Source organism: Heliangelus exortis, chromosome 2, assembly GCF_036169615.1.
Source record: "Heliangelus exortis chromosome 2, bHelExo1.hap1, whole genome shotgun sequence".
NCBI classification, from domain to species: Eukaryota; Metazoa; Chordata; class Aves; order Apodiformes; family Trochilidae; genus Heliangelus; species Heliangelus exortis.
Window position 1 is genome coordinate 149739959 of NC_092423.1, and position 12765 is coordinate 149752723.

Genomic DNA, 12765 nt, shown 5'->3' on the forward strand with positions numbered 1-12765 from the left:
TTTTTTTTTTCCAGGTGCCACTTCTATATAAGCCCTTCCAAAATGCAGCCCTCCTCTTGTAAGCTGCTCGGATGGAAACGATGAACCCTGCAGCTCCAAAAGAGGAGGTAGTTTGACTGTCTTAGCTATAGCTCTGCTTCTGCAGGAGCTGCAGGGGTTCTCCACCCCATCTGCTTCAACCCCAAGAGCTTCAGGAGAGCTCCATCCTGTCTGCTCCATCCCCAAGAGATGGGGGGAATCTTCAACCCATCTCTTCCATCCTCAAGAGATGGAGGGAATCTTCATTCCATCTCTTCCATCCCCAGGAGCTACAGGGGATCTCCAACCCATCTCTTCCACCCCCAAGAGATGGAGGGGATCTCCACCCCATCTCCTCCATCCCCAAGCGTGGACATACACCAAAGACAGAGGAAAAGGAAGGAGCAGAGATGATCCCACCAGATCAGAAGACACCCATAGCCTCTGTCAAGCTTTTTCTGCCCATTTCCCTGCTGGGAATTCAAGAGCAATCACTCAGCAGAATCTTCTCCAAGTAGGCACTGAGGTTTCCTTCTCCATGAGATTCCAGCAGCACCATCCTCATCTTGGACATCTCTGCCATCTCAATTTAAACCCTTTACTGGTTCTAGAAACCCAAACCATCCACCCTGCAGAGATCTGATGAGAACTTTGGGAGCACAGCCAGGAACACACCCGATACCTGGCAACCCCCCAGACCTGTGTCTTAGCAGTTACAAAACAAATCTGGCTGTTGTTTGTGATAGGAACAACACAAACATCTTTGACCTTTCCAGATTGACACCTTCATTCATTATCAGTGAGTGATCAGGCAGAACATCTGGCTTCATGGAATGACTCTCTGGAGCTGCTGGATGCAACTGAGCCAAATGAGAAAGGCAGCCAGGAGAAGACTCCCAGGTGCTAAAAACCAAAAAGAGGAATTCAGTGGGAAGTAGAGATCCAGTTCTTTCCAGCAGAGATGTTTCTTCAGGCTGGTTTTAACTGTGAATAGAGCAAACACACTCTAGAATAACATAAATCTTTATTTTGTCTGACAATCGTCACACACAGGTTATCAAAAGAGCTTTCCCAGGGAAAATTAGTACAAAACAACAAATGACACAGGGGAAAAAAATAGGAGCTATGATGCTGCACCATTTTGTGGATGGGATCTGAAGCAATGCCTTGGAAAAAAAAACAAAACAAAACAAAACAGGGCAGTATAGACCCTGCTGGAGACACTTGACAAAGGACATTGGTTTCTCAGTTGGGGAATACCTTGTAGGTAGGTTCTTGGGATTGTCCTATCTTCTCCCAGCCCTCATCACAGTCCTGCCCTGATGACACAGATCAAACTGGCCACAACCCCCAGCAACATTGCCCCGTAGCTGATTTTGATGCTGTTGGCACCACTGAAATTGCACAGGGATGTACTACAGCATTTGGTGGAATAAGCTGCCACACCAAAGTTGACGTTGGTCTCAGGACAGTCCACAGAACATTTCTTGGTGATGCGATGCCCCACGTCCTTGCCTGGATGGAGAATAAATAAAAAAGAAGAGTTATTACCTAAGAATTTTCTACCAGACCTGACCAGAGGACAATAGGAGGTAAATTGCACAAATTTGCAATGGAGGAGTAGAATCAATGTCACAGAATCATGGGATGTTTAGGTTGGAAGAGACCTTCGAGCTCATCCAGTCCAACCTTTGACCAACCCCATCATCTAACTACTAAATCATGTCCTTAAGGATCAGCTCCAAATGGCTTTGAAATGCCTCCAAAGATGGGGATTTGTTGAGTGTTAGGTGAGAACCTCCAAGCCCCAGATCAAATAGGTTGGATATTAGGAAAAAATTCTTTCCAGAGAGGGTGATGAGGCATTGGAATTGGCTGCCCAGGGAAGGGGTGGATTCTCCATCCCTGGAGGTTTTTAAGAAGAGCCTGGATGTGGCACTGAGTGCCATGGGCTGGGAACCACAGGGGGAGTGGATCAAGGGTTGGACTTGATGATCCCAGAGCTCCTTTCCAACCCCAATGATTCTGTGATATTTTGTGAAATGCACGGCACTAGAAAGCCCTTGACAGAAGTTCACACCATGATTCCTGGAGGAGAGCAAAGAAAAAAAAAAAAATCACTGCCAATGATTTTTTTTGTTTCTAAAACTGCATTACTGACATCCAGCCCCTTTCCAGCCTCCATCACAAAACAGGTGTGGGAGCTCTCAGATCAAGCAACAACAGGGCCTGCTCATCAAAATCTGTCTGCTCCAACCAGCCCTGCCACAAGGTGGTGAGGAACATAGAGAATGGTGTGGGTTGGAAGAAACCTTAAAGATCATTAAGATCCAGCCCCCTTTCATGGGCAGGGACACGTCCTGGGTTGCACAAGGCTTCATCCAGCTTGACCATAACCATTTCCAGTGAGGAGTCATCAAAACCTCCCTAGACAACTCTCCCAGTGTCTTGGTGTAGAAGAGCACAGGTGGTGGGATCCATGTAACACACATTACATGGGATCCATAAACCCCAGTGGTCACTTCTTTCTCAAAAAACCTCATCCCATCAGTTTCTCTGGAGGAAAACAAACCAAGCAAGCAACAAAATCATCTTGAGGTGTTGCTGGTACTCACCAAGCCCAGCAGTGCTGTATGTGGTCGTACAGAATTTCTCATTGTCATCACACTTGTAGGTTTTCAGGCAGTTCCAGTTGGAGTGCTCGTTTTCACACGTGTAGCAAAACAGGGAGGAAGCTGGGGAAAAATACAAATTAGTGGTTTCCAGCACTTACTTCCCCCTCCTGGGAAGAAAGTCTCAAAAAGCCCCATCTTGGAAAATGCGAGGTGAAAACTACAATAAGAACAAGTTCATGAGAAGTGGGGTTTTGAAATAAGAACTAGGTTTTGATTAATGGAACTGAAAAAGCAAACAAATGAAACAAAATCCATTTCCTTTCTTGAGATTTGCAGCCATTAAACCTGAAAACTTCTTTTCTTTTCACCCTGAGCATCACCCTCAAGTGACCTTCTTACTCCCCAAGGTCCCCATTGACCTGGTTCAGAGCCACCCTACAGAAACCCAGCTCCCAGCCAGCCCAGCTGGGTCTTGTGTAACTCCAACAGGGAGAGGATGAACCAACTGGGACCATTCTCAGGTGAGAGCTTAGTTTTTAGTATTTTCTGCTTGCATCTGCAAACCACCCTACAGCCATGAATTAATTAAAGCCTACGACACCCTGGTGAGGGAAATTATTGAGCACAGAGCCACATTAAAGGGAGTTCCCTGAGAAGGTTTCTCTGGACAATAGAGAGATTATTTCTACCAGTGCCTGGAACAATGTGTTCACAGTGATAATATTAGAAAGGCTGAGCAGGGTCTATTACAAAGCCAGAAGGAGGTCAGCTATGTGTTTTGGAACAAAACTCAAGGAAATTGAGACAAATCTCCAGGCTGGCCGTGCTAAAAACACTGGGAAGTGCCATCTTCTTCCCTAGAGGTAGGGTCAGAGCTCGGAGAAAGTTTTTCCCCTCCTCTTTAGAGTCCCATGAAATGTTCCCCATTTCTGAGCTGGTGGGGAGCTCTGGGTTGCAGGTGACCAAATTACAAACCATAGAGGATCCTCAGTTAGGCTGAAATTTCCTTGGCTCAATATCTCCTGGTTTTCTCACCCCAGGAAGGCTTTCTTCATATATATATTTTTTTTCTGCACAGGAGATTCCCTTTAAAATGAATCTGAACCTACTTTGAAGATGGGAACTCCTCCCAGAGATTCTCCAAAGCTCAGCTGCTTGATTCAACTTCAGCTCTGAAGCTGAACCTACCCCTGGTGCTGGGTTAGGCAATTCCAGAAGCATTTTTAAAAAGAGAATTAAAAGCCATTTTAGGCCCTAACAACCCAGTAGGAGAACAAAAGGTCTTCCCTCTGTGATGTGATGAGCTCAGTTGCCTTGGGCACACCTCTGGGTTTCTCAGCCCAGTCTTGCTCTAAAACCTTCCCAGATTTTTTTTTTTTTTTTTTTTGGTGCTAGGTGTTTCAAGCAAGATATTCTCCATAACAGCAGATCAAAGCATCCTCCTAACATCCTGGTTTTAACTTCTTTTTAACTGACTCTTCAGCACTCACTGTTTTTCCATCACTTGGATAAATTCAGCCTCTCCCGTCTCCTCTGGAGTTCCCCCAGTCCAATCTTTAGGCTACTGTCTCTTTGCAAAACACACCAGAGCAATCCCAGACACCCTGCCTAGCAAGTTTTATTGCATTTTACAGTCCCTACAGCTCTTTCTCAGCTGCTTTTCTGCCAAAAAAACTCACGACCTGAGTGTTCAAACCACTTCTGCTGCTGCAGATGGAGCTGAGACCCCAGCGTGTGCAAGAAAGCATCCGGAATGTGCTCGTATTCACTGACTGCTCCAAGGAAAAAAAACCTCCCAGTCAGGAAACAATAACAGCTGAAACGATTATAGCTGTTATAAAGCATTGCCTCAGCCTGGGCTCCACCTTCCATTAGCTCCAGTTTTGCAAATGCAGCCAGAAATAACCTTAACGGTGCAAAAAGGCTTCACGGGACTCCTTGGGATTGCAAATCCAGGCAGAGAGCCAATGTATCCTGACTGGATTTTTCTGTGCAATTATCTGGTTATATCTTTTGAAAGAGCAAAGAGCCTTGTGGATCCCCTTGCAAGCACACTGACTCCCAGACACTTTAAAAAAAAAAAAAAAAAAAAGCTCTTCAAACCCATGAGCAAAGAGCTTTTAAGGCTTTCAAATATCTGCCAGCAACCTAGTTTCTTAATTGAAATGTCACTGTGGGAAATAAAGTCAAACCCTGGCAGAAGCTGGGGTGGCAAGACCAGCCCTATCACTTTAATCAACCATTCCTCAAGTTTCATTCAGGAGCAAAAATAGAACCGAAGCCAAAAGTGGAGCCCAGCTACATTCCTTTTACCAGTTTTTGGTCTGTCTTCAGCTGCGAGTGGTTGGAGCTTGACACTTGAGGGTGTGAGAAACCAGAGAGGTGATTTGATCTTCTTTGGGTTCTTGCTACCTCACCAGAACCCACCCAGAAGCTCAATGCTCCCCACTATAAGCTCAATAACCCCACTAAATACTCCTTGGCACAGCTGATGCCAAAACAAAACTGCACTACCAAGACCTCACCAACTGCAACAAAAGCTGTCAAACCTTCTCGTCGCTGCCTTCTCTCTAATTTCTCTTCTCAGCTTTTCATCCTCTTCCTCTGGCTCTCCCAAAGCTCCTCCAAAGCTCCTTACCTTGCTTGGCACACAGGACTGCCAGCAGCAGGGCAAGCAGAAAAGCCTTCATGGTCCTTGTGCCCTCAGAGCCAGCAGGATGTGGGGACGCTGCACCACAAGGGAAGGTTTTATACTGGGACCCAGTTTATTTGGCCTTCCTTTTGATTGCAGTAATTTAAGGTTTGGGGAGTGACAGGACTCCAGATGTGATCAGTGCTGGGTGTGTTTTTGCGTAGGAACCTATTACGAAGCTCCAGGTAGCAATTTTTTTTTTTTTTTTTTCACGTCTCAATCAGATCCAATCTTTTGTTTTGTTTCTTTTTTTTTTTTTTTTTTTTTTTTTCCAAGGCCAACTCCTGCTGACCGTGGCTTCGTTGCTAATTTGGGGAGCAAAATTTATCTGACTCAAATGTGGGAGTCTCTTCTCACCCTGCTGGGCTGAACCCTGAAACCTGGAGCAAAGCAGAAGCTGCTGCACCAATCTGGGCTGGCTTCCAGCTTCCAAGGTAGGAGGCATCACTTGGAATCCTCCATCCTTTCTCTCTGCCATGAACAGAGAGCTTTGTATCTGTGGGAAGTGGGAGAGGAGGCAATAAAGAGGATTTTCACTGGATTGTCAGCAGTCATTCAGAATTATCTCACTTGTACTAAAGGAAGTGATAAAAAGCAAAAAACCATCTTGTACCCTTCCTGCAATGACACTCTTTGTACCTGGAGACTCCCATGGGACAGGCAGGGATGGACTTTGATGCTTCTCTCTCTTCCAGAAGCATCCAGGATTTCCAAGTGACAATGTTTGTTTCCACCTGTAACCCAGCTCTAGATTCTATCAGGTTTTTCCAGTCCCTCATGACCTTTCCAGTTCTGCTGGGCTCCCTCCTTCTGCTCCCACAATCACTTCATCACCTCTTGCCAAATGATTTTAAGGTGCAGCAGAGGCACAAAGGGCATGGGGGTTAAACTATGGATGGGAATGAAAATGACTGAGAAGTGAAACAAATCCTGGTCAAGAAGACAGAAAAAACCCCAACCAACCAACCAACCAACCAAAAAAAACCAACCAAAAAAAAAAGTTAAAAAAACTAAACCAGAATTCCCCTGGCTGGAAAAGACCCTAAAGATCATTGAGTCCAACTGTAACCAAGACATCACAGAAGACCAGGACCTTTGGTCTTTAGAGAGGAAACAACCAAGGGGAGCTCAGAGGCAACATTTGTAAGGTCACAAATGGTGTGGAAATGGAATGAAGAACATCCAGTTTTGTTTTGTTTTGTTTTGTTTTTTTTTGTTTTTGTTTAATTTACTCCCCAACGAGTTGGTTCCCAGGGTTTTCCCCCTGATCACCAGTCTGCAAGATCTTGGGCAGATATCCCTCTGCCCAACCCCATGTGATGGGTATTTCCCTTCCAGTCATTTTTCCTTTGCCCTGTTCCTACTTTTCTACAGCAGCTTCAGCTCCCAAAGATTTTTGTCTCTGCCTGTCCTCAGAGCAGGGTGGAAGGGATGAACATTTCAGGGGAGGGGGTGAAGCTTTCAGATTCTTCCCACTCTCTTCTCTGGATTTGCCCTGACCTTGCTCATGAATCTTTAATTATCTCCTCTTTTAGCAAGTCTATGAAAAAGCCACGTGACAGCTGATGGAGCAATCAGAAAAAAAAAAAAAAAAGATTTTGTACAAATACATGCAGGGATGAGATCAGGGAGGAAAAAAAGATCTGCTGGAGCACGTTGGGAAATAGTAGGTATTAGTCTACATGTTTGTTTTCTCTCTAATAGCCAGGCTTCTCTCAGCCAGCTGGAGAAATGGAAAACAAAACTTCCTTCCCTTCTATCCAGGTCAAAATCCAGGAAGTGAATTATTCCTCTGGATTCTGCTCATCTTAGAGCCAACCGAGCAGCAAAATGCTGCTCCTCAGCAGGAAGAAAGGAGCAAAGCACGAGCAGAGCCCACAAGGAGAAAGAAGAAAAGCTTGGAAATTAAAAGAAATAAATGAACAGTCAAGATGGGAAAGCCAAGTGCAGCTGACTAGAAAATCTGCCAAGGAGAAATGGGCTGCAGGAAGTGGAAATGTGAGAAAGCATTTAAGGAGATTAGGGAGAGGGAAAGTTAATAATCATAAACAAGATTAATATTTCACCCAGAAGTGGGAAGAGAAAAGGAGGGAGCTGAGAGCAAAATAAATCAAAGCACCCGCACGAAGCTCAGAGGGAAATAATTAAAGACAGGCAAAATGAGGGTAAGAAATAAGGTGGGATGGGAGGGGGATTTATTGATGCTTTGTGATTTCACCCACAGTGGCTTTATTTAGAGCTGTGCAAGATCCACGTGTAGTTCTGTGCAGAAACCCTTCAGGTTTTAACCAGAAATCCCAGTTTAAATACCCCTTGGAGTCACACAGTAGGGTCTGGATAGGGAAGGCATCTGGAGCATCACCTCACCCTTATCCCTGTGTCCCTAAAGAAGACTGAAAAAGCTTTAAGAGCCATGCTGGGGGCTGGCCAGGTCCCCAAACCACACTATTCTTGTGTGATGTTGATATTGCAATCATGCCCAGGGCTGCTCCAACCAGCACCTCAGAGGTGGGAGAGGGGATGGGTGTCCTATAAAGCAGTGAGCAGCCCATTTTTTTTTTAAGCAAAGAAAGAAAACTGAAAGCAAAGTCGAGGCAAAGACAGCTTTGGGTAGAAGGAAGTGCAGATGGTGTCAGGAGACTTCAGGGAACACTATGGAAGTGTTAAAACTACTTTTTCAGGGACATAAAAACAAAAGGAAAAAAAAAATAAAGAGAGGGGAGGGCAGTAGGATGAATCTTCCTGCAGAAACTGAGCCAAGTGGCTGCTAACCCGGATCTGAATATTCTTACTGAAGGATATTAGGTAGGTAACAAAGCCTGGGAATTTTAAGGAAGAAACTTTATCCCACTTTGCATTTGGCAGCTGATAGGGTGTGTTTGTGCCAGACCTTGAGAACATTGTGCAAGGCTTGTTCCTTTTGTGTAACTGGAACCAGACCAAGCATGTTTTCAACTCGTGATGGAGCAGCAAGGTGGAGCAAACTGCCAGGTCCAGGAATATTTTCATGTCAACTCTCCCCCTCAACTTTCTCCTCTTTTTTCCTTTTTTTTTTTTTTTTCTGGAGGGTGGCTCCAATCCCAGCTCTCCTCCATGGTGGAAAGTCCCAGTTTCAGCTCAGAAATTGAAGCCTCAAAGGAGACAGCGTGGGAGAAGAAGGTGAGAAGAAGGCAGCCATGGGTAGTGCTCCTGAATCATTTAGTTTCTCCATGAAGGGCAAGAAATCAAGCCCAGCCCTGGACAGCATCAGCTTGATCTGATCTTGTCCTCTCCACCTTCCTTGGCAGGGCAAGAAATTCTGGTTGGTTCATCTGGCCAAGCAATGGCAATAATTTTAGGTGAAGGACAGGATGGGGGCAGGGGGGGGGGGGGGGGTGAGAACAAGGGATCCAGAAACCCCAGGACAAAAGGAAGACCTCTGTGTGATATTTTGTTTTCCCAAAGCACATCTTCATCTGCATCTGGATTTGTGGTCAGATTTGTGGAAGATGACAGAGGCTACAAAACTTCCAGCTAAGAAAGCCAAGGCTGGTCCAAATCTGCTGGGTCTGCCTGAACTCAGAGGTGATCCAGGTAGATTTCCATCCCAGTGTGATGCTGGTCACAAGGAACCTTGTTGTGGGGCACAATGGGTGAGGAAAATAAGTCCTTTGGGGTCACAGCTCTCAGGCAACAGAGGCCTAAAGCTATTTTTTATCCCATTCCTTTAACCTCCACGAATCTAAGAGATATAATTCAGCCTCATCAGGCTTCTGGGGAGATACCAAAGAGAACCATCATGCTTGGAGTCAACCACCATGATTCAGGTCCCCACCAATGCCCTGGCTGAAGGGCCAGATCCAGACCAGCTCCCTAAACAGGGTGTAAGCCCAACTCCAAAGCCATCCCTGCCATTGTTCCATCAACAATTGCTTGGGCACACCCCATCCCTCATTGTCTCCAACACTGTCCTGACACCAGGCTGCTCCTTCCAAACAGTTTGGCTATAACCACCCTGTTTGGGGAGTCGTGGATGTGAATCATCCTTCTTGGATCCAGGACCAAGTTTTTTTTATTCTCTGGTGGCACCTAGGAGGGGGGATATGGGTCCATTACACCTGTAAGGGTGTAATGGAAAAAGGGCAGGGAAAAAGAATGGTTGGGATGGGGAAGAAGAGGTTGGTGAGAAAACCTCATAACCCTCACAGGATTCCCCCAAAGAGTTAATTCCAGTCCTTGCCAAGGAGGATGCCACTGGCCATACCTTTGTTTGGGGAGAAATGTTCCTTGCAGGTTTATTTAAGTTTGCATTTGTGACAGAGCTGATAATCCCCAAAACTGGCTTTGCCTTTCCACTGGGAGTGAGAATTTTTCCTTCTTCAGCCTTCCTAATCCTCTTTTATGATGGGACCAGGCACTAAAATTGGAACATTTGCTCTGCTGCCTGTTCCTGCTGGTCCTCAAGAGTGAAGTTTGGGACCTTCCTGAAAAATCTTGGGCTTCCATGGGCATTGGAACTGTGCCACTTCTGAGAGGCTGATCAAAAGCTTTGCCCCAGAAGGTTTTGGGCAGCCTCTCCAGGAAGAAAAGGAGGTGACAACTATCATGTTTGTCTTCATAAGTGTCTTCCTGATCCCTTTGAGGTTTTAGTGTTTGTTTTGTGGTTTTGGTTTTTTTTAATTAGACTTTAAGGTGCTGGAGTTACGTGGTGATGTAGAGAGCAGGAACCTACCAGGTTGGTGACGTGGAAAAAAAACCTCATCTGGGACACAGTTGTGGCTTTGTGAGAGCCTCCACAGCCATCCTGGAGGGATATCAAGAAAACCTGAGCCTAGTTGTCCATTTTACTTAGGTAAGAAATAAAAATTTCCATGCCTTCCCATTATAAAAGGGAGACATCCACATCCTGCACCAGAAGGCAAGCAAAAAGTCATGGGGTTCAAAATTGTTCTTTGTTTTTTTTCTGTTCTGTTTTTGTTTGGGATTTTTTGGTGGTGTTTTTGTTTGGTTGGTTTTGTGGTTTTTGGTTTTGTTTTGGGTTTTTTTTGTTTTGTTTTGGTTTAGGTTTTTTACTTATGCTTTGTGTGATGGGCATTCAGGCCTAGAAATGATGATCAGCACTGAAACCCAAGAGCTGAATATCCAAACTCAGGTGAAAGCTGAGAGGAAAATCACACAGAATTGTCAGGGCTGGAAAAAAAACTCTAAGATCACCATGTCCAACCATCAGCTCCCTCCCACAAAAAACCCCCACAAAAATAAAAGCTGTGATGAGTTCCACAGTCAACATCCCTCCTCTTAATTTATTTTAAGGGGCTCTGGGCCTGATTATTTCCAGAGTGAACCCCCACTGGGATGGCAAAAACTCATCCTGAGTGGAAAAACTCAAGGCTTGTGTAGAAGATGCTTTGGTTTCTCTCCTGACCCACTCCTGCTGACCCAGCCAGGTATGGCATCCAAATTCCAGTCACCTGGTGGGAATGAGAGCTTGGGCCACCCCTCATTACGTCTAGAAACTTGTCACAACCTCAGGTAATAGGCAGGCTGAAACCTCCACGACCGTGGCCAAGGGTTGTCCCTGAGGAGGAGAGTCCCCAGGAGGTGGAGGAGCTGCTGATCGTGGAAACATCTTGGCTGAAACAATCTCAGCTTGATGGGTGTGTTCAGCAGGGCAGAGAAACCAACAGGACAATATCTGGGAACACGATCTTGTTCCTCAGACAGGATCTGCAGAAAGGTATTTTTCTCAGGAGGCTTGGCAAAAAATTTAAAGCTGTGTTTGTTTCTTTTTTTTTTTTTTTTTTTTTTTTTTTTTTTTTGGGGGGGGGTTGCCAAGAGATGTTTGCACTTGTGGTCAAGCAGAAGGCAGAAAAGCCATGGATCCACCTCAAGAGTATCCCTGTAGTTGGGCTTTGGCTCCTCTCACTCCACCGTGTATGGGGAGAGCAACTCATGGGCCCTGACTGATCCCATCCACAGCTGGAGTGGAAAACCCACAAAACCCACCTTGTCAACCACTCAAGACATGCATGGACTTGGAAACTTTATGGATGACAACCTGAAAGGAATGTGGGAGCCAAAAGCCACCCACACTGATCCAGAGAGCAAGCCCAAGGTGGAAAAGCCCCCCTGAGTTGAAAGATTTTCAAGTTGCTTTGCCAAGGAAAGGGCTGAGTAGCAACAGCTCACACCTTGCACACATTTTACACCAGGATTTCACCCCCTCCCAGCTTGTTAAAATGTCAGGGAAAGGGTAACAATGCCTTAAAGGACTTTATATTTGTAAATAATTTTGGGTTGGAAAAGACCAAGTCCAACCATTAACTCAGTGCTTCCAAGGCCACCACATCTACAAAGCTTTTAAATACCTCCAGAGATGGAGACTCCACCACTGCCCTGTGCCAGGGCTTGACAATCCTTTCAGTAAAGAAAATGTTCCTAATATTTATTCCACACCTCCCCTGGCATAACTTTGAGGCCATTTCCTCATCCTTTGATTGTGCCTTGGGAGAAGAGACCAACAAACACCTTGCTCCAACCTCCTTCCAGGGAGTTGCAGAGAGATCTCCCCTCATCCTCCTTTTCTCCAGGCCTTTTCTCCAGTTTTTTTCTAGCCACCCCTTCTAAAACCTGTTCTTCAGACCCTTGCCCAGCTCTGTTGTCTTTCTCTGGACACTCTCCAGCCCTCTGGTGTCCTTCTTGCCCACAAAGAAAGTTGGGGAGGGATTTTTTAGGATGTCAGGGAGTAATAGGATGTGGGGGAATGGATTCAAACTAGAGGAGGGGAGATTTAGATTGGAAGTTTGGAAGAAATTCTTCACCAGTGAGGGTGCTGAGACCTTGGCACAGGTTGCCCAGAGAGGTGGTGTGAAGCCCCATCCCTGGAATTTTTTAAGGCCAGGCTGGATGGGGCTCTGAGCAACCTGATCTGGTGGGAGGTGTCCCTGCTCATGGCAGAGGGGTTGGAACAAGATGACCTTAAAGGTCCCCTTCCAACCCTGAAAATTCTATAATTCTTGCCAAGCAATGTTTCAGCAGATGCTCTCAGAGCCACCAAGTTCTGAGTCTGAGTGAGGAGAGGAATTCCCAGAGTCCCAGGCATGGGAAAGTGGTGGCTTTTGTTCCTCTGTCCCAAGCAGAAGAGGTCAATGCTGCTCCAGTTTGGCTTTGCAACCAGACCACTGCTGCAGGAGATGGGTGGAGAGGAAGGGAAACAGGAGCTCAGGAGGGAAAAGAGCTCCACAAAGCTTTTCTTCCTCTAAAAGCAAAGTCCAAGGATGTGCCCTCCCATTCCTGGCTTGGAAACACAGCACTTGGCATCAAGCCTGGGGTTTGTTCACAGTTTCTTTCTCTCCTGCTTCTCCACGTGAGGAAAAGCCACCTTCATTCCAGCTGAAAGTGGAAGAAGATGAAGGAAACACCACCAGAAATAGCTCTGGGATGGGCTTAGCACCATGAGAA

At 45.8% G+C, this 12765-nt stretch overlaps 2 protein-coding genes across 2 annotated transcripts in view; both read right to left on the bottom strand.

The window, feature by feature from the left end:
• TOP1MT (DNA topoisomerase I mitochondrial) overlaps window positions 1-12765 on the bottom strand; it is a 163102-nt gene that overhangs the window by 94481 nt on the left and 55856 nt on the right. The window lies entirely within an intron of this gene.
• Window positions 1196-5406, bottom strand: LOC139793596 (lymphocyte antigen 6E-like). The gene is made up of 3 exons (XM_071738518.1): window positions 5272-5406; window positions 2634-2753; window positions 1196-1533 (listed from the first exon to the last, which is right to left on the bottom strand). Exons 1-3 carry the CDS (start codon window positions 5321-5323, stop codon window positions 1325-1327), a joined length of 381 nt encoding a protein of 126 aa, XP_071594619.1. The 5' UTR covers window positions 5324-5406; the 3' UTR covers window positions 1196-1324.

Coding starts and splice junctions, on each gene's coding strand:
- LOC139793596 (XM_071738518.1), bottom strand. CDS start 5,323: ATGAAGGCTTTTCTGCTTGCCCTGCTGCTGGCAGTCCTGTGTGCCAAG. Junction 2,754..5,271: donor AGTCCTGTGTGCCAAGCAAG/GTAAGGAGCTTT, acceptor ATTTTTCCCCAG/CTTCCTCCCTGTTTTGCTAC. Junction 1,534..2,633: donor ATACAGCACTGCTGGGCTTG/GTGAGTACCAGC, acceptor TTCTCCATCCAG/GCAAGGACGTGGGGCATCGC.